At 41.3% G+C, this 27,662-nt stretch overlaps 1 protein-coding gene across 4 annotated transcripts in view; it reads right to left on the reverse strand.

The window, feature by feature from the left end:
* dennd5a (DENN/MADD domain containing 5A) overlaps positions 1-27,662 on the reverse strand; it is a 163,407-nt gene that overhangs the window by 60,916 nt on the left and 74,829 nt on the right. For all 4 annotated transcript variants that reach the window (XM_072272607.1, XM_072272605.1, XM_072272606.1 and 1 more), the window contains 4 exons: positions 13,924-14,111; positions 8,817-9,134; positions 2,701-2,916; positions 1,530-1,764 (listed from right to left, as the gene is read on the reverse strand). In XM_072272607.1, coding sequence (XP_072128708.1) covers positions 1,530-1,764; positions 2,701-2,916; positions 8,817-9,134; positions 13,924-14,111 — 957 coding nt within the window. The remainder of the gene's footprint in view (positions 1-1,529; positions 1,765-2,700; positions 2,917-8,816; positions 9,135-13,923; positions 14,112-27,662) is intronic.

Here is a 27,662-nt window from a genome sequence, read left to right on the forward strand (position 1 = left end):
CAAAAGATTCCTAGAACCTTAAGTATAAACATTTGATGACCAATCTTTCATAATTTCACTACCGATTTTATTGGCCTTGTCTGGGTTTACTACTGATCTGTCCATCAGAACTAATATATTCTGCCTATCAGGACAAGGTTAGACTCGTTTGTTCCTGCAACCTCCCCCTAACACCCCTACAGGGCCAAGGTCAGCTCTTTTAAGAGTGGTAAATACCCAAAGGGCAAAACTTGCATTCAGCATTCCACAGCACTCCAACTGAAACTACTCCACAACAAAGAATTGAAGATGAGTTTTATTGAAGATTATATATTTCACTGAGAACACATTAGGGAGATAGTCTCAAACTTTTTTTTTAAAAAGCTAGCTATGCAGAGAAATTATTGTTTATTTTACGTAAATTTTTCACTAAAAAGCAAAAGAGCTCATACGGAAAATACACTATTTTTGGTTCTAGGCAGAATAGCTGGATGGTTATTGTGCAAACAACCATGACCTTTAATATGTTTTCACGAGGTAGACAAGGATGTTCACTGAGTTTATAAAGGCTGCAATGTCTTAAGGTTGTGAGAAGTTTTACAAAAACAAATTTAAGTCAGACTTTCTAAACATTTCTTTCCTCTCAGATTGTTAAGTAGTAAACTTGGGGAACAGAAATTAAAATTTTAAAAAACTCAGTCTATTGCTGTCTTACAAGAAGTGTTATTTTACATTCCACACATCATGGAAAGCAAATATGTAACTAAAAATGCTAGTTGAATGGCATCTTCTCTTCTCATTAATACCAACAGGGAGGAAATAATGAGATCCTGAAGACCCACACTCAGTAATACAGGAACAGCTTCTCCCTTGCCATCATGAACACCACCTCATCATTTCTTCACTTTGCATTATTTACTTTGCAATTTATGGTATTTTTATTTCTTTCCACTGTACTGCCGGTGTAAACAACAAATGTCACATCAGTGATAATAAATCCGATTCTGATTCTGATCTGTGACAGAAAGAAATTGTTGACATACTGGGTTGAAACTCATCAGGGTTTTAATCCAAGATTATCAACAATTCCTTTATCCCTCACAGATGCTGCTTGATCTTTCAGTAGATTGTTTGTTGCTCCAGGTTCCGTCTGTGGTCTCGTATGTCTCTAATAAAAAAAAAGCTCTCTGCTCAACTCCATGATCCAATTGAGAAGCTGACTGCAGAATGTGCAGGTAAAAAACAGGGAATGTCAGGTGTCAAAGCATCAGACAGCATAGATACCAGATGTATCAATCTGTTCTCTGTATAGGTTTAATTTATGCTGATGAGTTCAAGTTGTGTTGACAGATTAATAATCAGGTAGAAATTATTGAACATGTATTTTCACAGTAAACCTATATACAATTAAGGCAAGAACAAAATCCAAAACAGACAACTGAAATGTGGAACGCAAGCACAAAACAGCCCAAACATTGCACTTCCCATCGCAACACGTGCCAACCTTGTCAACAATGCCTAGATTCCAGACGTAAAAGCAACACCTTTACCTGCTGAGTCAATAGTGGTACACTTCTGATACATTGATGTACGCAGTGTTGGCGTCCTAACATTCAAAGTCCTTATTTTGTCAACTCTGGTATCAAACACCCTCAAAATTTGGTCTTTATCATCATCGTCGTGACACATTATCTTATTGTCAATGAATGACGCAAACATTTGCGTTTCAAGAAATCTGGACAGAAATGGTAGGTAGGGTTCAGGTTGGTCTGAAAGGAAAGAAGCCTGCAAAGAAACCAAATCAATATCAATATTCAATGATTAATGAGAAATGAAAGAATTTTTTTGACTTTACAAATAATTATTATCTAAACTTTGTCTGGAGTTCTCATGCTTACTTCTAACTTGTACAATCTATGCTAATAGTGCCATGCCCATATGTCAAAAAAATCAATTACTTGATAGCCCTGGACAGCAAAGATTCCTAGAATTGTACAATTAAATGATTTGTTTTGAAAACTATTAGCTACCATGAAACTCTTCCTTTGTGTTAGCACATACACATATCCCCCCCAAAATCAGTAATATTACACATGTTAAAACAAAGAAATAACTAAATACTTAGCCTCAAAGCTTTTTGAGAAAAGGAGTATTTTTGGCAAAGGTATGGTGCTATTGAAAAAAAACAAAAGATACAGAAATAAATCCTAAAAGCTGCGTCATGTATTCCTTTTCAATTTAGGACACTGTAGTTGGAACAGTGATTAATTATTAGAAAACTAGGAAAACAAACAGAGAAAGAAAATCTGATGAAGATTCCATACCATGTTAACAATCAGCTATAGACTTTGATACATTCTTTCAAACACCATTTAAGTAGTGCAGGTCCTCCACAGGTAGGATAGGATGCCATTCCTGAGAACTGATTGTTTTCATTTGCATATATTGCCAGCAACCAACTTGCAAATTGTTTGGGTAACAAAGGCCACTAGGAGCAAGGTGTAGTTAAACCAAGGCATTTAATTCAACCAGATATTCCACAAACCAAGTTCCCACATGGCAGAAACTGCCTGCTGCCTTAGAGCAGCCAGCAGATCCATCCCACGAGTCTCCCAAACACTCGTTCATATGTGCGGACAGTACACAAGTTGGGCCTCCATTACCGGAGGAGGACCTGCACTTTGAAAGCAGTAAACTTTGCATCTTTAGACCTTAACCCACCTTATCAAAGTTCTGCATTTGTTCCCGATTATTGAACCAGGATTCCTTGTCCTGGCTGGGCTGAATTACAAATACCTCATAATCAGCAAACATCTGGGTAAAGCGATTGGCAAAGACTTCTCTGATCTGGATGTTTAGCTGATGGATCCTCAGCTCTTCCTCGTCACAATGAACCTTCAAATCTTTGTTACTTCCAGCTTCTTCTCTCACTTCCAACTGGAAAAGCAAAAACAGACAATCCATCATACTCAACAGACTGTGACGAAAGCGGGGTAAAAATTAACTGGAGGTTGCCCGCTGATTTGCTCTGTGGATTTACCTTTTGATAGTGACTACACCCTTTTAAAAATAATACAATCCTTTTGGAGAAATCAGAGTAGAAACAGTTAAAATCATTACCTACAATTTACTATCATATCATGTATGACGAAATAAGGTCCTTAAATGACGATAAATTTTCCATTCGGTTTGAACACTTAGCTTACAGCCAAAGCCTACTTCAAAGCACAAATCAAGACATCATCCTAATATATGGACAGATATACAAGTTCAAGAGGAGCACCCCTCTCTTCTTCTATTTCCCACTCTGACCTTTTACCTCTTCTCACCTGCCTACCACTCACCCCACCAAACCCGGTGCTCCTCCTCCTTCCCTTTCTCCTATCAGATTCCTTCATCGCCAGCCCTTTACCTTTCCCACCCACCTGGCTTCACCTATCACTCTCTAGCTATCCTCCTTCCCCTCAACCCACCTTTTTAATCTGGTGTCATCCCCCTTCCTTTCCAGTCCTGAAGAAGGGTCTCAACTTAAAAAGTCAATTGTTTATACACTCATAGCCTGACCTGCTGAGTTCTTCCAGCATTTTGTGTGTGTTGCCATACAATAAAGTTATCTACTTATTATTGAGACTATATTAAACAATTTGTATCAAAAATTTAATACAAAACATGACTAAATCACTTCTTCATTTCTTAATGAAATATTTTGTGCACTTTGAATTTTGCAGATCAAGGAAAATAGACTTTATTTTCATAGGTAGGAAAGAGATGAAATAAGAAACAATTTTAAAATTACATAACTGCTGAAAAAGCAATTTTCTTCAACCAATACCATTGAATTAACCTTTGCATTATGCTTAGAATGAATTAGAATGATTCCCAAAATGACAAGAGAAATTGGTAGATGCATTTATTACAATGGACATCAAAGATTTTGCTTCCTGAATATGTTTGGATATATTTTATGGATTTTGAGCTGATCATGAAAATCACCATGTCATTTCCCTATCACACACCATTTTTTTTAATGAAGTCACCTATATTTATTTCAATTCATAATTCAAGTCAATTAAAATGTTGCTCACAATGTAAGCTTGTCCAGGCATGATTGGGCATGCTTCGGCAGGGCAAATGCTGCATGGCAGGATAGCTTTTAAAAAGGCTATAAATTTCCATGAAGAATTTTGATATTTGAGATAGGTGTTTCCCAAAATAACTAATGCCAAGATTAAGGCACAAAGCGAACAGGTCATCAATGATGGGCAATGCAAAGAATTTCTAGTAGGTTTGGAGAAAGCCGCATGGAAGATATTCAAGGACGTTGTTGAAAATTTTCTTGGCAACTACACAGCACCAAACTACCTGCAGCAGGTTGACAACATGCTTTAAGCACTAAACCATGAAATGCAACATGTTACTAAAGATTGATTTTCAGTATTCCCATTTAGACCTCTTCCCTGCAAATCTTGGCAGCTGTCAGTGGTGCAAGGTTTCACCAGGACATTGTGGTCATGGAGAAACAGCATCAGGGCAAGTGGAATCCATTGATGCTGGCTGATTATTGTTGGACACTTAAGCAAGGAGCCTCGAACACTGACTACAAATGAAAAGCAGCAACAGAACGTTTTTAGCTTAGTTGAACTATTGCAAAGCATCAGCACCGTTATACAATTAAATATATTAGATTCAATAAAAGTTAATTTCTTGTTTCTCCAAATTCTCACATGATACAAATAGTCTTAAATTATTCTTGTGTTCAGCTTCAAGCGGTCAATCATAAACAAAAAAAAGATTCCGAGAAAGTAATGCTTTCGAAAAAAATTGTCATCCAGTGTTATTATCACAAGTACTTAAGTAGTCTTGCATACTGTCCATACAAATCAATTCATTACAACAGTGCACTGAGGTAGTACAAGATAAAACAATAACAGAGTGCAGAATAAAGTTACAGTACAAAGAAAGCACAGTGCAGGTAGACAATAATGTGCACTGTTACAACGAGGTCAAGAATCCAACTTATTGTACCAGGAAACCATTCAAGTCTTATAACAGCGGAACAGAAGCTATCCTTTAGCCTGCTGGTACTTGCTTTCAGGATTTTATATCTTCTACTGATGGGAGAAGGGAGAAGAGAGTGTGCCCAGGGTGGGTTGGATTCTTGATTATTCTGTCTACCTTACTGAGGCATCGAGAAGTGTAGACAGCGTCCATGGAGGGGAGGCTGGTTTCTGGGATACACTGAGCTGTGTCCATAACCCTGCGGTTTCCTGGGGTGGTGAACCAAGCAGTGGCCATTACAACTGTGATGTATCCAGGTAGAATGCTTTTCATGCTGCATCGATGATAAAAAAATGAGGAAGGAGAATCACTGGTGAACTTTCTTGGCTGTGGCATCAATGTTGTTCAGACCTGGGCAAGCTAATGGTGATGTTTTCTCCTTAAAACTCTCGACCTCTGCACCACTGATGTAAACAGGAGCATGTGCTGTGCCCCCCACCCCAAGGAGTTGAGTTCCAGTAGAATCATGCTGAATTCAGTGTTTTTACAGCCATGAAACAATCCATTTCTCTGGTAGCTTTTAAATTAAAGGCTTTCTTAGTTGTCCACTGTATGCAGCAGGCTAGAATTATATTCACAATGGAAACTGGCAATCTTCCAGGACCACGGAAATGGAGAACAGATCATTTAAAAACATCTGCATTAAATACAATTTGCAGACCATGGCTGTGACTAAAATTTCATATTGATTAAATGATAAAATAACATATGTACTTGTAAGCAAATGAGAACTTTATGGATAATTTTTGATAAATTCCATTCAATCTTTCTGAATTGGCCCTTACAAGGAATTTGCAATTTGATGCCAAAAGCACAATCATTAGAAATTAAACAGGCTTTAAATTAGCCTAAAAAACTGAATGATGAACTCATGGAATGATACACTTCCATTTTACTAACAACTCTAAAGTCAACAGCATTATTGCTTCTTGTTCTTTGCACTTTGTTCCAACCAGCATGGCTTTCAAACCACACATGTCCTCCACTAACCCGTCAGTAATCCCAAACGGCTGAACTTTCACACAAAGTATCATCAGCACCAGTCCTCCTCTGGCAATTCAAGTGCAAGAATGGGTAAACAGTGGCATGTGTGTCAGAGCCAAGGTACCACACAAATACAAGACATTTTAGGAACATTACTGGATGGTGATGAGGAATAGAAACAGCCAATTTTATTCTCCCAAACTAAAGGGTGCCATGATTAATTAAGAATTCCCTCTATTACCCCAAGTATGATCCACTGACTCTGACAAGTTGCATCATATTTAAAGCCCTAATTACCTGTATCATTCAATTCTACAGTGAACAAGGTATGCTTCAAGAGTGGTAACCGAGGAAAGCAAACAATAGAAAATTGGTCATCTTCTGTTACTAAAATGAAGTGGAAATGAGCACACAATAGATCGGGTCAATAGTGAGAGTCTCCTTTCCAGGGTAGATATGTCAAACACTAAAGGGCGAGGCTTTAGTTTTGAGCAGGAGTTCCCAAACCTTGTTTATGCCATGAACCAATATCATTAACCAAATGGTCCATGGACCCCAGTTTAGGAACCCCTGGTCTAGAGGAAGAAAGTTTGAGGAAATGTGCGGGGGTTGTGATGGAAACAGACACAAAAGTGGCATTCGAGTAGTATTTAGACTGACACATTAATATGACAGGAATTGAAAGACACAAATCATGTGTAAGCAGATGGGATTAGTTCAATTTGGCACAGACAAAAGGTGAAAAGGGCCTGTTCCTGTGGTGTATTATTTTAAATTCCATATAAAAATTGCAGAGTGGAAAATAACAGCCCTCTATTAAAAAAATGAGATATATTTATAGTAGAAAAATGGAGGAAGTACCTTCTTAAAAGCTGAGGCAGTTTTTATGCTGCCAAAAAAGCTAAGCATGAATTCTTTAAAAAATAGTTGGCCAGAAAACGGTGCTCTCTTCTAACAAGTTTCTTAACAAAAACAGTTCCAGTAGCCAGTGATACTGCTCTCTACATCAACACAAAAAGAGTAACTCTTAGATTTATAAGTAAACATTGATAATTCTAAAACATATATATATTCTTCTATTACAATAAATACAATAATTTTACATAGTTTGAAGAACTAAGTTCCACTTCCCACAATGTAACAATAGCACATCAATAGGAGGTTCATAAAAGTAAAATATTAAATGGCTTATGTTTATTTCACATTTTCTTCAGTTTCAAGCATATTTAGTCTGTTTTTTCCCCCAGAAAATTAACATAAACCAATGGAAAATTGCTATTTACATAAACTGGTTTAAATGGAATCTAAGTCCAGAAATTCAACCAAAAGGCTGTGTTGGACAAGCAATGAAGGGGGATGCCAAAGACCATCAGCCATGAACACAAAATGCAAACTTCAGCCATGCCTGGGGTCAACCATTAACAGTCAAAGAACAATATTCCCCCTGCCCGCCCAAAATGTGCCATCTAGTAGCATGTCTCATGGCTGCTTTTTGCGTTGTTTTAGCTTAGGAGGAGGTCTTGAAAATAAAGGGATCTGCAGAGTCTCCAGGGTAGATCAGGCATCTGTTTTGGCCTGGGGGCAGTAATTGAGCCAGTGAGATAGGCAAGTGATTTTTGGAAACTTAAGTGAGGAAGCTGGGGTAAACCTAGATTTGAACCAGACCAAGTTCAAGGTGAGCAGCAGGGAAAGAGAGAGCAATAGGTGAGACTGGAATACATCAGGAACATCCGTAGATTGCAGGTGGTGGGAGTAGTAATGAGCCCCGAAAAACACACTGTAAGAGCTTACTTAAAAAGATTCTAGACTTTTGCTACATTGGGAAGACCAAGCTAATAACAAAGCATTTGTGGTTTCACCTGGAACAACACATACCCAGTTCCCCCAAAATGCTCCAAATGGTATAATGAAAATTCTGATCCAATGCTCCAAGCCTGGAAAATGTTTCAGGGTGCCAGTTTCATTGATACCCAGACCTGCAGAGTTAACCTTCTTGACTGACAGAAAACAACTTGGAAAATGTCACTAACATATTTTACTCTGGAAAAAGAATCCAGATTTTTATTTGCACAATACCCAAAAGAGAAGTCATGATGCGGTTAAATTTCTAGACTAAATTTAACTAACGTGTGCACTAGGAGTTGCTTTACAAAAGCCCTAACTGGGAAGAAGAGCAATCAGCAGTAGGTTGGCAAAGGATCGATTAAAAGCTATGAAAGCCAAAACAAAATTGGAAATCAGTTACAAGGAAAATAGATAAAAATGTGTTTTCAATTATAGAATAAGAAACCCATTTCATACACCAATTAAAAGGTGGTTGAATTTGCATACCAAGTCTCCCATTTTAAAAAAATTGCTCAAAGACAGAAAATAAATAACTTTATAGTTGGGTGTCCAAATTCACTATATTAATTGACCTATAATGAAGAATGTATAACATGTTCCAATATGTTAACAATGCTATACCATCTGATGGTGAAAAGAATCAGTAAAATCCAATACCTACCAGTGCAATGTTAAAGAAAGAAGTTCACTAATTACGTAAAGAGTATTAATATAGTTGTAAACTTTTTCCATCAGCTTTCAAAAACACTTTTGTGCTGCTAACTCAGTCTTCAGGCATTAACATACTAATAATGTAATATAATTAGATTTTTCAGCTAAATTTCTGCAAGAATAAGCTAATTTTAAGAGCTCACTAAGGAACTTTTCAATGCTTCCCCTGAAGTGCATAGATAGCTGTCATTACAAGACAATCTCAAACTGGACCCAAAAATCTAAAGTTCAAAACAAACCTTTTCTAAACTGACACCAGTCCTCTTCACGAGAGCCTGCAGTCTTGCCATGGTTTCATTTTCCTTCAGCAATTCATAAGTGTTCAGTGCTGACCCAGCAACATTTCCGTTCTTCTTATCACAGGCCACATCACTCTCTTTGAAGTCTTTCAGCTTAGAGGCACTTTCACTGCAGTGCAAGTTCCCTTCAGGTGGAATCCCAAAAGCCATGAGAATTTCAGAGACTTCTTGAATAAATTCCAATTTGTTTGGAAATTGAGGCAAGTCTTCCGGCAACTCAATAAAATGGTTGTCTATATCCACAAAACACAGATTTGCCTGAAAAAGTTAAATATATATTTAGAAAGAGTCAAACTCTTTTTTTTGTCAGAAATGCAAACAATTATATTGCTGTTAGATAAACAGACACATCCCATTTATTTTTCAACTCATAAAGAGACTGAAACAGACCAGTTACGTTTTCATGGCCTGCTATAACTTATTCAACTTTCCTAAATCAACGTCTTCTGGGAAACAAAAGAAAATCTTTTTAAAATTAATCAGAAGTTTCTATTACTTTCATCATCCAATACTAGTAATTTCTTCGGTATCACTATGATTGCTATAATTATTGAATTCACAGGCTCTTTTGGAAGCTGCAAATCAGACAGCAAGTAAAAATTGGTACTCTTTGTTTTTAAAGAGCAAGTATAACTTTGTAACAGGTCAATTACTTCCTCACTTTAACAAAATTAAAAGTTCACCTCCCCCTTTAAAACAGGGACATACAGTGACATGCAGAAGTTTGGGCACCCCGGTCAAAATTTCTGTTACTGTGAACAGCTAAGTGAGTAAAAGATGAACTGATTTCCAAAAGGCATAACATTAAAGATAACACATTTCTTTAATATTTTAAGAAAACTTTTTTATTTCCATCTTTTACAGTTTCAAAATAACAAAAAAGGAAAAGGGCCCGAAGCAAAAGTTTGGGCACCCTGCATGGCAGTACTTAGTAACACCCCCTTTGGCAAGTATCACAGCTTGTAAACGCTTTCTGTAGCCAGCTAAGAGCCTTTCAATTCTTGTTTGGGGCCAAAAAGTTCTATTTTAACTTCATCAGTCCACAGGACTTGTTTCCAAAATGCATCAGGCTTGTTTAGATGTTCCTTTGAATTTTTTGAATAGAACTTTTTGGCCGCAATGAGCAAAGGTATGTTTGGAGAAAAAAGGGTGCAGAATTCCATGAAAAGAACACCTCCAACTGTTAAGCACGAGGGTGGATCGATCATGCTTCGGGCTTGTGTTGCAGCGAGTGGCATGGGGAACATTTACTGGTAGAGGAATTCAATTAAATACCAGCAAATTCTGGAAGCAAATATCACATCGTCTGTAAAAAAGCCGAAGATGAAAAGAGGATGGCTTCTACAACAGGATAATGATCCTAAACACACCTCAAAATCCACAATAAACGACCTCAAGAGGCGCAAGCTGAAGGTTTTGCCATGGGCCTCACAGCCCCCTGACCTAATCATCGAAAATCTGTGGATATACCTCAAAAGAGCAGTGCATGCAAGACGGCCCAAGAATCTCAGAACTAGAAGCCTTTTGCAAGGAAGAATAGGCGAAAATCCCCCAAACAAGAATTGAAAGACTCTTAGCTGGCTACAAGAAGCATTTACAAGCTGTGATACTTGCCAAAGAGGGTGTTACTAAGTACTGCCGTACAGGGTGCCCAAATTTTTGCTTCGGGCCCTTTTCCTTTTTTGTTATTTTAAAACTGTAAAAGACGGAAATGAAAAAGTTTTCTTGCATAAAATATTAAAGAAATGTGTCATCTTTAACTTTACACCTTTTGGAAATGAGTCCATCTTTTACTCGCTTAACTATTCACAGTAACAGAAATTTTGACTGGGGTGCCCAAACTTCTGCATGCCACTGTATATGTATTTATTATATAGCTAACAGGTCAGATTTGTGCCATGGAAAGATTTCAGCCTGGATTTTACAACTGTAACGGCAATCAAATTGTCATAATTGGCCTTTCTGATACTCTCAAGCAGATCATCAGTCAAGTTCCTCATGCCTATTAAACTTCACTGGTTGAGAAATCACTTTGCAATACTTCCTCCTACAAAATCATTTTGCAATACTTCCTCCTACCAGGCTACTGTGGGAGGCGAGGGAGGAGATTGCTGAGCCTCTAGCGATGATCTTTGCATCATCAATGGGGACGGGAAAGGTTCCGGAAGATTGGAGGGTTGCGGATGTTGTTCCTTATTCAAGAAAGGGAGTAGAGATAGCCCAGGAAATTACAGACCAGTGAGTCTTACTTCAGTGGTTGGTAAGTTGATGGAGAAGATCCTGAGGCAGGATTTATGAACATTTGGAGAGGTATAATATGATTAGGAATAGTCAGCATGGCTTTGTCAAAGGCAGGTTGTGCCTTACGAGCTTGATTGAATTTTTTGAAGATGTGACTAAACACATTGATAAAGGAAGAGCAGTAGATATAGTGTATATGGATTTCAGCAAGGCATTTGATAAGGTACCCCATGCAAGGCTTATTGAGAAAGTAAGGAGACATGGAATCCAAAGGGACATTGTTTTGTGGATCCAGAACTGGCTTGCCCACAGAAGGCAAAGACTGGTTGTAGACGAGTCATATTCTGCATGGAGGTCGGTGACCAGTGGTGTGCCTCAGGGTTCTGTTCTGGGACCCTCACTCTTCGTGATTTTTATAAATGACCTGGATGAGGAAGTGGAGAGATGGGTAAGTAAGTTTGCTGATAACACAAAGGTTGGGGGTGTTGTGGATAGTGTGGAGGGCTGACAGAGGTTACAGCAGGACATTGAGCAAAACTGGGCTGAGAAGTGGCAGATGGAGTTCAATCCAGATAAGTGTGAAGTGGTTCATTTGGTAGGTCAAATATGATGGCAGAATATAGTATTAATAGTAAGACTCTTGGCAGTGTGGAGGATCAGAGGGATTTTGGGGTCCGAGTCCATAGGACGTTCAAAGCAGCTGAGCAGGTTGACTCTGTGGTTAAGAAGGCATACGGTGTATTGGCCTTCACCAATTGTGGAACTGAATTTAGGAGCCGAGAGGTAAGGTTGCAGCTACATAGGACCCTGGTCAGACCCCACTTGGAGAACTGTGCTCAGTTCTGGTCGCCCCACTACAGGAAGGATGTGGAAACCAAAGAAAGGGTGCAAAGGAGATTTACAAGAATGTTGCCTGGATTGGTGAGCATGCCTTATGAAAACAGGTTGAGTGAACTTGGCCTTTTCTCCTTGGAGCGATGGAGGATGAGAGGGGACCTGATAGAGGTGTATAAGATGATGAGAGGAATTGATCGTGTAGATAGTCAGAGGCTTTTTCCCAGGGCTGAAATGGCTGCCACAAAAGGGCACAGGTTTAAGGTGCTTGGGAATAGATACAGAGGAGATGTCAGGGGTAAGTTTTTAAAAAATTTTTTTTACACAGAGAGTGGCGGGTGCGTAGAATGGACTGCCGGCAACAGTGGTGGAGGCGGATACCATAGGGTCTTTTAAGAGACTTTTGGATAGGTACATGGAGCTTAGAAAAACTGAGGGCTATGGGTAACCCTAGTAATTTCTAAGGTAGGGACATGTTCGGCACAACTTATGTGGGCCGAAGGGCCTGTATTGTGCTGTAGGTTTTCTATGTTTTTAATGAGTGAATTATTGAAGTCCTTAGAGATGAAAATACTCAACAAAAATAAAATAGAATTGAATATTTAATGCAATTTTCTCACCATTAAATCCTTTGAAAGATATAAGCACACAAAATTTTAGATATGGTTGTACAGCCTCTAGGAGCTTTAAACTCTAACTTTATATTTGAGGATTGTGTAATTTCTCTATTTGACAAAAGAAAAATCTGCAGGATTTTAAAAGTGATTACAACAGTTATTTTAAATCTTTTAGAAACTTCCATAACAATCTAAATCACATACGAATATCTGTTTCTTAATTGTACATATGATTTTTTTGTGTTCTATCACTGAGCAGCAGTGAACCATCTGATTGGCCTTTCAGAGTTCTCTTTGGGAACTAGTTGACTTGATCAGCATTTCTGATCTGGCTATTGTTCACGATTGCACTTAATAAAAAAAAAAAAAATCCCAATCATTGATTGGTCTGCAGTGGGATTACAAGACTCACAGTAAAACCCCATTTATTATTTCCAGGGTGGGGGTGAAAGGGAAAGTCCTTGAAAGTTCTGTGATGTGAATGCCTACCGAGCCTGCTTGGTGATGCAGGAATGGCATCCAAATGCATATGGACAACAGGAATTGCTTATCAATACTAGGGAATAGAGTGATGGTTGACAGCAGAATAAATCTGGATATTAAGATTTGGAGAATGATCAAACTTGACGACAGATATAATAAAATTTCAAAACATGTATGCATATACATGCCTATCACATCAGTGTGACGATGAGTTATTCTCAGCATTGGTTACCTTGAGAAGGTGGTGCCAGTGTAATTTTGGTAAATTGGTTTATTATTGTCACAGGTATTGAGGTACAGTGAAAAAAAAACTTGTTTTAGCCTGCTGTCCATACAGACCATATCATCCCTACAATGCACAAATTAGTATAAGGGAAATCAGTAACAGAATGCAAAATAAAGCTTATAGAGAAAGTGCAGTGCAGGTAGACCCCAAGGTGCAAGGCCACAGGAAAGTAGATTGCGAGGCTGATTCCATCTCAAACCACTTCAGTTATTTAATTAAGAACTTATTTAATTTTGGGGAATTAAGAATCAATTATATTGGTGTGAAATAAAAGGTGGACAAATAAGAATGGCCACTACTTTGCAAATATGTCACATTAAAGGAAAACGTGTACTTATGATCATCCTCAATCACTTTTATGAGATTTAACAGATTAAATAGACACTTTGACCACATGTTAATGCAAGATTTCAGCTAAATTCTGGTCTTCAGTCTGCTATAATCCGAACTCAAAATGAACTTCACTCGATTGTTAGAATAGACTGAGCTAAATTCCTTATAACTAGGGTTTCACTTTGCTTCTCCATGGAATAATTAGCTGGATGCTGCGTAATGTTAGCGGAGTAGGCAAGTTAGAGATACTCACCTCTTGTGGCAACTCTAACTTAGACCGGTCATCCTGCCCATTGGAATGCAAACCCATCAAGTAAGGAACAGGAGCATCTAAAAAATGAAGGAGTGATGCTGGGAGGATGGGGACATACACATGTTGCCACTGACAGGGAAACAGTATTGCTGTGATACTTTCTGCTACTGTCATCAGTCTCTGGTAATCTGTTTATTAACAAAAACACACAAACATACAAATTAATTTATTATATCTAACATTTAATTGCATTTTTCAGACAATTACTGGGAAACACAATGGTCAAAAGCTATTCTTTCCCATCAGCTACAGGAGATACTTGTTGCTTGTACAAAGACACAGAAAATGTGCAATAAAGGGATCCTTTTTAAGGTTTATGAACAATCCAAGAAATTCTCAAACGATAAAAAATGTTTTATGCCCTGATAAAGATCAGTACTTGAAAAACAGTTTCTCATCTACTCACTAGCATTTCTTCAAACAGTTCACTGTGATGGAGCAGAAAACAAGGGAAATTGAATGCTTGCTTAGAATAGTAGTACAGGTTGAAATTCACTGGTCCAACAGGTTGTGAATCTGTAGTTAATCGGTACAAATCTCAAAAACGTCTATAGATGTACCATGGAGAGCATTCTGACAGGCTGCATCACTGTCTGGTATTGGGCGGGGCGGGGAGGGGGAGCTACTGCACAGGACCGAAAGAAGCTGCAGAGCGTTGTAAATCTAGTCAGCTCCACCTTGCGTACTAGCCTACAAAGTACCCAGGACATCTTCAGGGGCCGGTGTCTCAGAAAGGCAGCATCCCTTATTAAAGGACCTCCAGCACCCAGGGCACTGTTATCATCAGACAGGAGGTACAGAAGCCTGAAGGCACACTCTCAGCAATTCAGAAACAGCTTCTTCCCCTCTGCCATCCAATTCCTAAATGGATATTGAACCTTTGGACACCACCACCTCATTTAAAAAAATCATATATATTTTGTTTTTTGCACGATTTTTAATCTATTCAATATACCTATACTATAATTGATACACTTGTTTATTTATTTCTTTTATATTATTATGTAATGTATTGAACTGATGCTGCTAAGTTAACAAATTTCACGTCACATGCTGGTGATAATAAACCTGATTCTGATCTATGCTAATCGTAACTAAGGTCCAACCAAGACTAAAATTAACTAAGATATGCAGTTAATCAACCTACGAGTGCTTCATTTGCAAATTCAGCCAACAGCATTTTAGAAAAACCTTACAGAAACGAGTTACGACTGTTCTCCAAATCCTTATTCCCTCAATTATTATTTTTTTTAAAAAACAGCTGCGCACTCCAACCATTGCTCTAAGCAGGAATTTTTCCATTTTTTAAAAATAAGGCCCAAAAACTACGCTTTAAGTTCTCTGTAAAGCCCAATGTATACTTCTGTATCAAATGTACGCCATAGGTACCGTGTACTCTATGCCATACCCTATGCTGTAGGGTGACGTGCATCTCCCCAAAAAAGTAACTCACGCGTCGTGGCGATGCAGACCGCAACAACTGTGATTGGTTCGCTTGGTAGCATCACATTTCCTCCTAGGCATTTCCGGTTGCTTTTCTCTACCATGACTGTACACTGATGCGAAATAAATGGTTGGAGACGATGAACCAAATAGTCAAGTCTACCTGTCAACATCTGAAAATACTTGAAATGCATTTCCTCGTCCATGTCTCTCACGAAGAAGCTCAACATAATGGCATAGAAGCCCCACCGCCAACTAGCGTTTTGGCGGTGACTCGCAGAGTGACGCAGACACAACTACGCATGCTCACTATGGCGTAGGGCTACGCAAAATTATAAATCAGGCCTATGGCGTAGGCTACAGCTTAGCCCATATGCACAAATATAAATCAGCCTTAACTTCCGCCATCTCCAGTGGGATTCCACCACCAAGCACATCTCTCCCTTCCTCCCTCCACCCCAGATTCTGCTTTCTGCATGGATCACTCCCTACGTGACTCCCTTGTCCATTCATTTCCCCCCCCCCCCCACCGATCTCCCTCCTGGTACTTATCCTTGCAAATGGAATAAGTGCCACACCTGCCCCTTTAAATGTCAAGAAAATTCCAGCTGCACAGCAACAAAGGCTATGTGTGTGGGAGCATTGCAGTTACTGTGCGGCTGCGCACCTGCACAGCTTAGAGGGAGCAGTTCAAACCAACAAGTGCCTGCACAGTTCTCCCGCCCAGAGGAAGTTGATCAAGGTCATATTTTGTGGTCCAGATATTCTGCAGTTCAACATCAATCGGATTCAAAAGCTGCTGCACTCAAGTGTTTCTACTTGTACAAGGATTCAGTATTATAGTACTTATATAAGACTCAGAATTTTTGCTTTCCGATATCATGAGCACAAAGAGAAAATTTACAGATGTTGGAAATCCAAGCAACACCCACAAAATGCTAGGGGAATTCAGCAGGCCTGGCAGCATTTGTGGAAAAGAGTAAACAGTCGACATTTTGGGTCAAGACTCTTCTTCAGGACTGGAAAAACCGATGAGAAGCTAGAGCAAGAAGGTGGGAGGGGGGTGGGAGGAAGTAGTACAAGTTGGTAGGTGATAGATGAAACCAAGGGAGGGGTGAAGTAAAGAGCTGAGAAGCTGATAGGTGAAAGAGATAAAGAGCTGGAGAAGGGGAAATCTGTTAGGGGAGGGGAGAAGACCATGGAAGAAAGAGAAGTGGGAGGAGTACAAGGTGTTGCTCCTCCCACCTGAGAATGGCCTCATCGAAGCAACAGAGGAGGGGGTGGACTGACATGTTGGAATGGGAATGGGAAGTCGAATTGAAATGGAAGACCACCAGGAAATCCTGCTTTTTCTGGCGGACTAAGCATAGGTGTTCAACGAAGTGGTCTCCCAAACTATGTCGGGTCTCATTGATATAGAAGAGGCCAGACTGGAAGCACTAGATACAGTAGGTGAGCTCAGACTCACAGGTGAAGTGTCGCCTCACCTGGAAGGACTGTTTGGGTCCCTGAATGGCAGTGAGGGAGGTGTAGGGGCAGCTGTAGCACTTGTTCTGCTTGCAAGGATAAGTACCAGGAGGAAGATCAGTGGGGAGGGATGAGGGGCAAGGGAGTCACATAGGGAGCGATCCCTGGGGAAAGCAAAATCTGGTGGGGGGGGGATGTACTTGGTGGAGCAATCCCACTGGAGATGGTGTAAGAGAATTTTGCGCTGGACCCAGAGGCTGATAGGGAAGGTAGGTGAGGACAAGAGGAACCCTATCCCTGTTGGAATGGAGGGAAGATAGGGTGAGGGCAGACAAAATGGAAGAGATGTGGTTGAAGGCAGAGCTGATGGTGGAGGAAGGAAAGCCCTTTTCTTTGAAGGACGACATCTCCTTCGTTCTGGAATGAGAAGCCTTATCCTGAGGGCAAATGCAGCAAAGACAAAGGAACTGAAGGGGGATGGCATTTTTACAAGTGACAGGGTGGGAAGTAGCCGTGAGAATCAGTGGGTTTATTATAAACTCCGTCCTGGTACTTAACCTCGCAAGTGGAACAAGTGCTACACCTGCCCCTACACCTCCTCCCTCACTACCATTCAGGGCCCGGAATAGTCCTTTCAGGTGAGGTGACGCTTCACCTGTGAGCCTGTTGGGGTCATCTACTGTGTCCGGTGTTCCAGGTGTGGCCTCCTGTGTATCGGCGAGACCCAGCATAGACTGGAAGACTGCTTCACCAAGCACCTATGCTCCATCCGCCAGGAAAAGCAGGACCTCCCATGAAAAGCTGGCCACCCATTTCAATTCTACTTCCCATTCCTTTTCCCACGTCAGTCCATGGCCTCCTCTACTGTCGCTATGAGGAGGAGCAACACCTTATATTCTTCTCTGGGTAGCCTCCAACCCGATGGCATGAACATCAATATCTCAAATTTCCAGTAATTGCTCCCACCCCCACATCATTCCTCCATTCCCGTTTCCCTCTCTCACCTTATCTCCTTACCTGCCCATCACCTCCCCCGGAGCTCCTCCCTCTTCGCTTTCTTACATGGTCTTCTACCCTCTCCAATCAGATTCCCCCTTCTCCGGCCCTTTATCTCTTTCATCTATCAGCTTCCCAGCTTCACCGATCCCCAGCTTTACTTATCACCTACCAACCTGTACTTCTTCCTCCGCGTTCCCCACCTTACTGCTCTAACTTCTCATCTTTTTTTTTCCAGTCCCGATGAAGGATCTCAGCCCAAAACATGGACTGTACTCTTTTTCCATATATACTGCCTGGCCTGCTCAGTTCCTCCAGCATTGTGTGTGTCGTCATGGTATTTAGTAACATTTCCTGATCACTTTTGTCACCGCAAGCAAAACAATGTTGTTCAGGACTCTCACCAATAACATTTCTATGGAAAAACTTTCTGAAATTTAATTCTAAACTCCATAGAAGTACTTGTATTCATCAACTGAACGTGAATAAACTAATAACTTTTACCTCAGCTCACATACAGAATCTTTACATTCAAATAGCACTATTACTGTCAGATTTATTTTTTTTTAAATCAGGACTCCCTTCCCTTGAATCACTGTCTTGAACAGAAAGGAAACGAGTAAATCAGGTAATTGAGACAAATGATTTTTGAAGGCAGGGATTTGTGGTTGAGGCCATTGGAATGATGGTGAGCCAGGAGTTGAAGAGGGTACAAGCAGTAACAATGAATACTTAAGGAAGGCCCATCACTGAAGAAATTTGGATATCTCAGGTTTTCCATTAAGAAAAAAATCAGCTTTAACATTTTTGTTGGTTTCACACGTATGGTAAAATTTACCACAATGTGTTACATGCCATTTGACATCACTACATGTGTCCAGTGACGCCTATGGACATCACATGATCCACAACTTTCAATGCTTTCACCGTTGTGCTACAAACTAAAAAATATGACATCCTGCAGTCCCATCAAGTTGGACACACCTGTCTGGTTCTTGATGCTCATTGTTGCTAGAGAAAAAAAATCACCAAACATTAGTTTCGTCTGACATGTCAACCTTGTATTAATTGGATAAAGTTCACTAGCACAATAAAAATAACTCTACTCACTCAGGAACATGTTTTTGAAGGAATACACCCACAACTGTATTACCTTCTGCAAACATATATTTTCCACAGGTATCCTGCAAATACTGTTAACAAGGTTCTCTAAATTTTCAGTGTACACTATGTATGCAACTGATGTACAGTATAGGAGAGTCAAGGCTGGAAACAATAGGTACTGTAGTTCTTTAGGAGAGATCTCATCTCACCCAGCTGTCTTTTTAAATATTACCCTGTACAGCTGTCTTCTTAAATATTCAGCGTGCCATCCAAATGTTCACATTTCACATACTTCATTCCATTAACAGAAACAAATGTGGATACACTTTCAGTCCACAATACATTTTTTAAAAAAGCGTCAAACACACATGCTGGCAAAGTGGAGACTGAACAGCAGAATCCATGATTCTCGATTTAACACCATCACAGATGTAAAAAACTAGATAAGCACTTACTTACAGCATCTAGTCTCAGGAAGATAATGTTAGTGTTGAGTTGTGTTGATAATTAATCATTATCTTGGTTTTAATAAAATCCTCAGTTTCTTAACAAAACTGCAGAGCCATTTCATGAAGCTGATAGTTTAAATTAGAAATTCATGTCATAAGTCATTAGAGTAATTCTGTAAACTCTAAATAAGTTCAAGCACTATAGAGGATAAATTAATTATCAGTATTCAAATATTATCTGTCAACTTTTAGAATTGTTCTTTTACATAATTTTTTGCTCACAGTTGGAAAGAGACTGGTCAAATCGAAATGAGTTAATGAGAATAATTCTTCAGTTGTCAAAAGTGGACCTAAAGGTGAACTAATGTGTGATATCTTGAATCACAGATTATACAGTCTATAACAGGAATTCTGCAGATGCTGGAAATTCAAGCAACACACATCAAAGTTGCTGGTGAACGCAGCAGGCCAAGCAGCATCTGCAGGAAGAGGTGCAGTCGACGTTTCAGGCCGAGACCCTTCGTCAGGACTAACTAAAGGAAGAGTGAGTAAGGGATTTGAAAGTTGGAGGGGGAGGGGGAGATCCAAAATGATAGGAGAAGACAGGAGGGGGAGGGATGGAGCCAAGAGCTGGACAGGTGATTGGCAAAAGGGGATACGAGAGGATCATGGGACAGGAGGTCCGGGAAGAAAGACAAGGGGGGGGGGGGACCCAGAGGATGGGCAAGAGGTATATTCAGAGGGACAGAGGGAGAAAAAGGAGAGTGAGAGAAAGAATGTGTGCATAAAAGAAGTAACAGATGGGGTACGAGGGGGAGGTGGGGCCTTAGCGGAAGTTAGAGAAGTCGATGTTCATGCCATCAGGTTGGAGGCTATCCAGACGGAATATAAGGTGTTGTTCCTCCAACCTGAGTGTGGCTTCATCTTTACAGTAGAGGAGACCGTGGACAGACATGTCAGAATGGGAATGGGATGTGAAATTAAAATGTGTGGCCACTGGGAGATCCTGCTTTCTCTGGCCGACAGAGAGTAGATGTTCAGCAAAGCGGTCTCCCAGTCTGCGTCGGGTCTCGCCAATATATAAAAGGCCACATCGGGAGCACCGGACACAGTATATCACCCTAGTCGACTCACAGGTGAAGTGTTGCCTCACCTGGAAGGACTGTTTGGGGCCCTGAATGGTGGTAAGGGAGGAAGTGTAAGGGCATGTGTAGCACTTGTTCCGCTTACACGGTTAAGTGCCAGGAGGGAGATCAGTGGGGAGGGATGGAGGGGACGAATGGACAAGGGAGTTGTGTAGGGAGCGATCCCTGCGGAATGCAGAGAGAGTGGGGGAGGGAAAGATGTGCTTAGTGGTGGGATCCCGTTGGAGGTGGCGGAAGTTACGGAGAATAATATGTTGGACCCGGAGGCTGGTGGGGTGGTAGGTGAGGACCAGGGGAACCCTATTCCTAGTGGGGTGGCGGGAGGATGGAGTGAGAGCAGATGTACGTGAAATGGGGAAGATGCGTTTAAGAGCAGAGTTGATAGTGGAGGAAGGGAAGCCCCTTTCTTTAAAAAAGGAAGACATCTCCCTCGTCCTAGAATGAAAAGCCTCATCCTGAGAGCAGATGCGGCGGAGACGGAGGAATTGCGAGAAGGGGATGGCGTTTTTGCAAGAGACAGGGTGAGAAGAGGAATAGTCCAGATAGCTGTGAGAGTCAGTAGGCTTATAGTAGACATCAGTGGATAAGCTGTCTCCAGAAACAGAGACAGAGACAGAAAGAGCTAGAAAGGGGAGGGAGGTGTCGGAAATGGACCAGGTAAACTTGAGGGCAGGGTGAAAGTTGGAGGCAAAGTTAATAAAGTCAACGAGTTCTGCATGCGTGCAGGAAGCAGCGCCAATGCAGTCGTCGATGCGAAGGAAAAGTGGGGGACAGATACCAGAATAGGCACGGAACATAGATTGTTCCACAAACCCAACAAAAAGGCAGGCATAGCTAGGACCCATACGGGTGCCCATAGCTACACCTTTAGTTTGGAGGAAGTGGGAGGAGCCAAAGGAGAAATTATTAAGAGTAAGGACTAATTTCGCTAGAAGGAGCAGAGTGGTGGTAGAGGGGAACTGATTAGGTCTGGAATCCAAAAAGAAGCGGAGAGCTTTGAGACCTTCCTGATGGGGGATGGAAGTATACAAGGACTGGACATCCATGGTGAAAATAAAGCGGTGGGGGCCAGGGAACTTAAAATCATCGAAAAGTTTAAGAGCGTGAGAAGTGTTAGGAACATAGGTCGGAAGGGATTGAACAAGGGGTGATAAAACAGTGTCGAGGTATGCAGAAATGAGTTTGGTGGGGCAGGAGCAAGCTGAGACAATAGGTCGGCCAGGACAGGCAGGTTTGTGGATCTTGGGTAGGAGGTAGAAACGGGAAGTGCGGGGTGTGGGAACTATAAGGTTGGTAGCAGTGGATGGGAGATCCCCTGAGCGGATAAAGTTGGTGATGGTGTGGGAGACAATGGCCTGGTGCTCTTTAGTGGGGTCATGATCGAGGGGTAAATAAGAGGAGGTATCCGCGAGTTGTCACTGTGCCTTGGCAAGGTAGAGGTCAGTACACCAGACTACAACAGCACCCCCCTTATCAGCGGGTTTAATAATAAGGTTAGGATTAGTGCGGAGGGAGTGGAGAGCAGAGCGTTCCGAAGGAGTGAGGTTGGAATGGGGACAAGGTGCGGTGAAGTCGAGACGGTTGATGTCCCGTCGGCAGTTAGCGATAAGGAGATCCAGAGCAGGCAGAAGACCAGAGCGGGGTGTCCATGAAGAAGAGGAGGGTTGAAGACGGGAGAAGGGGTCTTTCGGCAAGGACTCTTCCACCCCCACCGATGACCCACTCAGTCTCTTCAACCAGTTTGATTGCTGGCAGGTGATATGAGTGGACTCCCTCACCTCTGACCCTCATCACAGGTGCCCTACAAGGCTGTGTCCTAAGCCCCCTCCTTTACTCTCTGTATACCCATGATTGTGTCGCCACCCGCAGCTCCAATCTACTAATTAAATTTGCTGATGACACTACACTGATTGGCATAATCTCAAATAATAACGAGGCAGCCTACAGAGAAGAAGTCATCACCCTGACACAGTGGTGTCAAAAAAACCTCTCCCTCAATGTCGCAAAAACAAAGGAGCTGATTGTGGACTACAGGAGGAATTGAGATAGGCTAGCCCCTATTTGACATCAATGGATCTGGGGTTGAGGGGGTGAACAGCTTCAAGTTCCTCAGCATACACACCAAAGATCTCACGTGGTCTATACATACTGGATGTGTAGTGAAAAAGGCACAACACCGCCCCTTTCACCTCAGACAGTTGAAGAAGTTTGGTATGGGCCCCCAAATCCCAAGGACTTTCTATAGGGGCACAATTGAGAGCATCCTGACTGGCTGCATCACTGCCTGGTATGGGAACCGTACTTCCCTCAATCTGCAGCCCAGCACATCTGTAAATGTGAACTTCCCACTATTCAGGACATTTACAAAAGACAGGTGTGTAAAAAGGGCCCAAAGGATCATTGGGGACCTGAGTCACCCCAACTACAAACTGTTCCAGCTGCTACCATCCGGAAAACATACCACAGCATAAAAGCCAGGACCAACAAGCTTCAGGACAGCTTCTTCCACCAGGCCATCAGACTGATTAATTCACGCTGATACAACTGTATTTCTATATTACATTGACTGTCCTGTTGTAAGTGCTATGTATTATAAATTACAAGTTGAACATTGCATATTTAGACAGAGACGTAACGTAAATATTTTTACTCATGTGTACGAAGGATGTAAGAAATAAAAGTCAAGTCAATATGTTCAGTTCAATATTACAGCAGCCATCTCAATAATGTATTCACGAGGAATCCTGCAGATGCTGGAAATTCAAGCAACATACATAAAAGTTGCTGGTGAACGCAGCAGGCCAGGCAGCATCTCTAGGAAGAGGTACAAACGACGTTTCAGGCCGAGACCCTTCGTCAGGACTGGCGAAGGGTCTGGCGAAGGGTCTCAGCCTGAAACGTCGATTATACCTCTTCCTAGAGATGCTGCCTGGCCTGCTGCGTTCACCAGCAACTTTGATGTGTGTTGCTTCAATAATGTATTGTTGACTTATCAAAGCTGCATGTCCATTGTGGAAAATATGTCACGAACACATCCTTAAATTCCTAGTTGTTAACATACAAGACTTGTCCTTGGCCCAGCACATATGTTAGTGCAATCATTAGGAAAGCACACCAAGGTCTATGCTTCATTTGGAGGTTAAGGAGGTATGGCTACTCAACCACTAATAAATGTTTACAGATGTACTGTTTGCATCATGGCCTGGTACGACAATTGGAATGTGCAGGAACACAGGCTATAGGCTTTTTCCACTGAGGCAGGGGGAGAAAAAAACCAGAGGACATGGGTTAAGGGTGAGGGGGGAAAAGTTTAAAGGGAACATTAGGGGGGGCTTCTTCACACGGAGAGTGGTGGGAGTATGGAATGAGCTGCCAGATGAGGTGGTAAATGTGGGTTCTTTTTTAACATTTAAGAATAAATTAGACAGATACATGGATGGGAGGTGTATGGAGGGATATGGCCCGCGTGCAGGTCAGTGGGACTAGGCAGAAAATGGTTCGGCACAGCCAAGAAGGGCCAAAAGGCCTGTTTCTGTGCTGTAGCTTTTCTATGGTTTCTATAGGGAGGAATGGATTCTGCTCAACACAGCTTGGGCATATCCGTTTCCACCTCGGACTCAAGATGACAACATCTATCATTACAGATCCCCATATTCCATGGAGGACATACCACCTTTTTGCAGTTACCATCAGGCAGGAGATACAGAAACCTGAAATCCACAGCACCTGGTTGAAGAACAGCTACTTTCCTCCAACCATTAACACAAAATAATCTGCAGATGCTGTTGTCAAAGGAACACTCACAATGCGCTGGAGGAACTCAGCGGGTCAGTCAGCATCAGTTGAAAAGATTAGTCGACGTTTCGGGCCGAAACCCTTCGTCAGGACTGAAGGAAGAACTTTGGGGAGGGTTTGAAGAATGCTGGTAGTTGAAAAAAACAGTAATTTGAAAGACAAAGGGGTGAGGGAGGGAGCAGGGAGGTGATTGGCAGGAGAACAATGTGCAGTAGCAGAAGGAGGTGGAACTATGAGGGAGGTGATATATGAACATAGAATTCTCCAACTTCCGATAATTCCCTCCCCCTCCCTTCCTCTATCCCTATTTCACATCACTTCCCTCATAATTCCGCCTCCTCCTACTACTGTGCATTGTTCTCCTGCCAATCACCTCCTGCTCCCCCTCCCCCACCCCTTTGTCTTTCAAATTACTGTTTTTTTCAACTACCAGCATTCTTCAAACCCTCCCCAAAGTTCTTCCTTCAGTCCTGACGAAGGGTTTCGGCCCGAAACGTCGACTAATCTTTTCAACTGATGCTGACTGACCTGCTGAGTTCCTCCAGTGCATTGTGAGTGTTCCTTCCTCCAACCACTGGTTCTTAAATCAACTAGCAAAATCTTATCACTACAGTTTAGTAACACTATGACCACTTCAACCATCTTGCACTAAAATGGACTTTATTGCTTTTTGTTTTAATCAGGTTTTGTTGTAAAAATTGTGTATTTTTTATATTTGTCTTTCGAGTGAATGCTGCCTCTATGATGCTATATACCTGTGATGCTACTGCGAGTTTTTCATCTCACTTGTACGTTGATTTATAGAAAGTTTGTGAACTCTTCAGAATTCTCTATTTTTGCATAAATGACTCAAAATGTAATCATATCTTCACACAAGTACTAAAACTAGATAAAAGAGAACCCAATTAAATAAATAACACAAAAAACATTATATTTGTTCATTTATGTATTGAGAAAAATGACCCAATATTACATGCATTTGTTGGAAAAAGTATGTGAACCTTTGCTTTCAGTAACTGGTGTGACCCCCTTGTACAGCAATAACTTCAACCAGATATTTCCAGTAACTGCACATTGGGTTGGAGAGCCTTGTCCTATTTAAAGAACGTAAACCTGTGTCTTCACTATCAAATGCTGATATTCACCACACAGGTTTTTGGAAGTGAGCCATGCCTCGATCAAATGAGATTTCTGAAGACCTCAGAAAAAGTAAATTGTCATGTTAACACACTAGCCTGGAAAAGGATACAAAAACCATTTCTAAGGAGTTTGGGCTCCACCAATTCACAGTCAGGCAGATGGTATACAAATGGAGGAAATTCAAGAAAATGTCAGGGTAGCCGTCTGTGAGCTAAAGCTCAAGAGAAAGTGGGTCTTGCAACAAGACAACGACCCTAAACACACAAGTAGGTCTACCAAAGAATGGTTAAAGCAGAAGAAATCTCACTTTTTGGAATGCAAGTCTAAGTCCTGACCTTAAGCCTATAGAAATGTTGTGGAATCACTTTAAGCAAGCAGTTCATGCAAGGAAGCCCACCTACATCCTAGAGTTGAAGCACTTTTGTTAAGGAGGAATTATGCCGATGTGCAGGACTGATCCACAGTTACTGGAAACATTTGGTTGAAGTTATTGCTGTACAAAGGGGTCACACCAGTTACTGAAAGCAAAGGTTCATGTATTTGTTGGGGAAAAAAATGTAATATTGGATCATTTTTTTCAATAAATAAATGATCAAGTATAATGTTTTTGTTTATTTATTTATTTAACTGGATTCTCTTCATCTAGTTTTAGGATTTATGTGAAGATCTGATCACATTTTAGGTCATATTTACGAAGAAATAGAGAAAATTCTAAATGGTTCATAAACTTTCTAGCACCACTGTATATACACTTGTACATACGACAATAAACTTGACTTTTGACAGACATCAACAATACAGACACACTATGCAGAAATGCCCACTTCAATTGGTGATAAAATGTATACCAGCAAACATTGCAGAACACATAAAAGCATGAATTATGCATTAAAAGCTTCCAACCCAACAGCTTTATCAAAAATCTCATCACCTTATATCCCAGAAGCTCTCTCACTACCCACAATGTTCTCATCCTGAAACCCAGCTGAATAAAGCTATTATATTCAATGCTCTATGTAACATATCAGGTTTTTAAAGAATTAGTCTTAAAATTATCTCATTCTGCAGTAATCTCAGATGTAATAGAACACAGAAATCTACAGCACATTAAAGGCCCTTCGGCCCACAGTGTTGTGCCGACCATGTAACCTACTCTAGACACTGGCATGGCCCAAACACGAGGAAATCTGCCAATGCTGGAATTTCAAGCAACACACATAAAAGTTACTGGTGAACGCAGCAGGCCAGGCAGCATCTCTAGGAAGAGGTACAGTCGACGTTTCAGGCTGAGACCCTTCGTCAGGACTAACTGAAAGAAGAGCTAGTAAGAGATTTGAAAGTGGGAGGGGGAGGGGGAAATCCAAAATGATAGGAGAAGACAGGAGGGGGAGGGATGGAGCCAAGAGCTGGACAGTTGATTGGCAAAAGGGATGTGAGAGGATCATGGGACAGGAGGCCCAGGGAGAAAGAAAAGGTGGGGGGGGGGGAACCAGAGGATGGGCAAGGGGTATAGTGAGAGGGACGGAGGGAGAAAAAGGAGAGAGAGAGAAAAAGAATGTGTGTATATAAATAAATAACGGATGGGGTACAAGGGGGAGGTGGGGCATTAGTGGAAGTTTGGGAAGTCAATGTTCATGCCATCAGGTTGGAGGCTACCCAGACGGAATATAAGGTGTTGTTCCTCCAGCCTGAGTGTGGCTTCATCTTTACAGTAGAGGAGGCCGTGGATAGACATATCAGAATGGAAATGGGACGTGGAATTAAAATGTGTGGCCACTGGGAGATCCCACTTTCCTCCAGCGTGCATATTATGTCTCTCCAAATGCTCATAAATCCTGCCTCTCAGGATCTTCTCAAACAACTTGCCCACCACTGAAGTCAGACTCACTGGTCTATAACTTCCTGGGTTAGCTCTACTCACTTTCTTGAACAAGGGAACAGTATGTGCAACCCTCCAATTCTCCGATACTTCTCCTGTCCCGATTGATGACACAAAGGTCATCGCCAGAGGCTCAGCAATCTCCTCCCTCGCTTCCCACAGTAGTATATCTCATTTGATCCCAGTGACTTATCTAACAATGCTTTCCAAAAGCTCCAGCACATCCCCGTTCTTAATGTCTATATGTCTAATTTAATAGAT

Source organism: Mobula birostris, chromosome 11, assembly GCF_030028105.1.
Source record: "Mobula birostris isolate sMobBir1 chromosome 11, sMobBir1.hap1, whole genome shotgun sequence".
NCBI lineage: Eukaryota > Metazoa > Chordata > Chondrichthyes > Myliobatiformes > Myliobatidae > Mobula > Mobula birostris.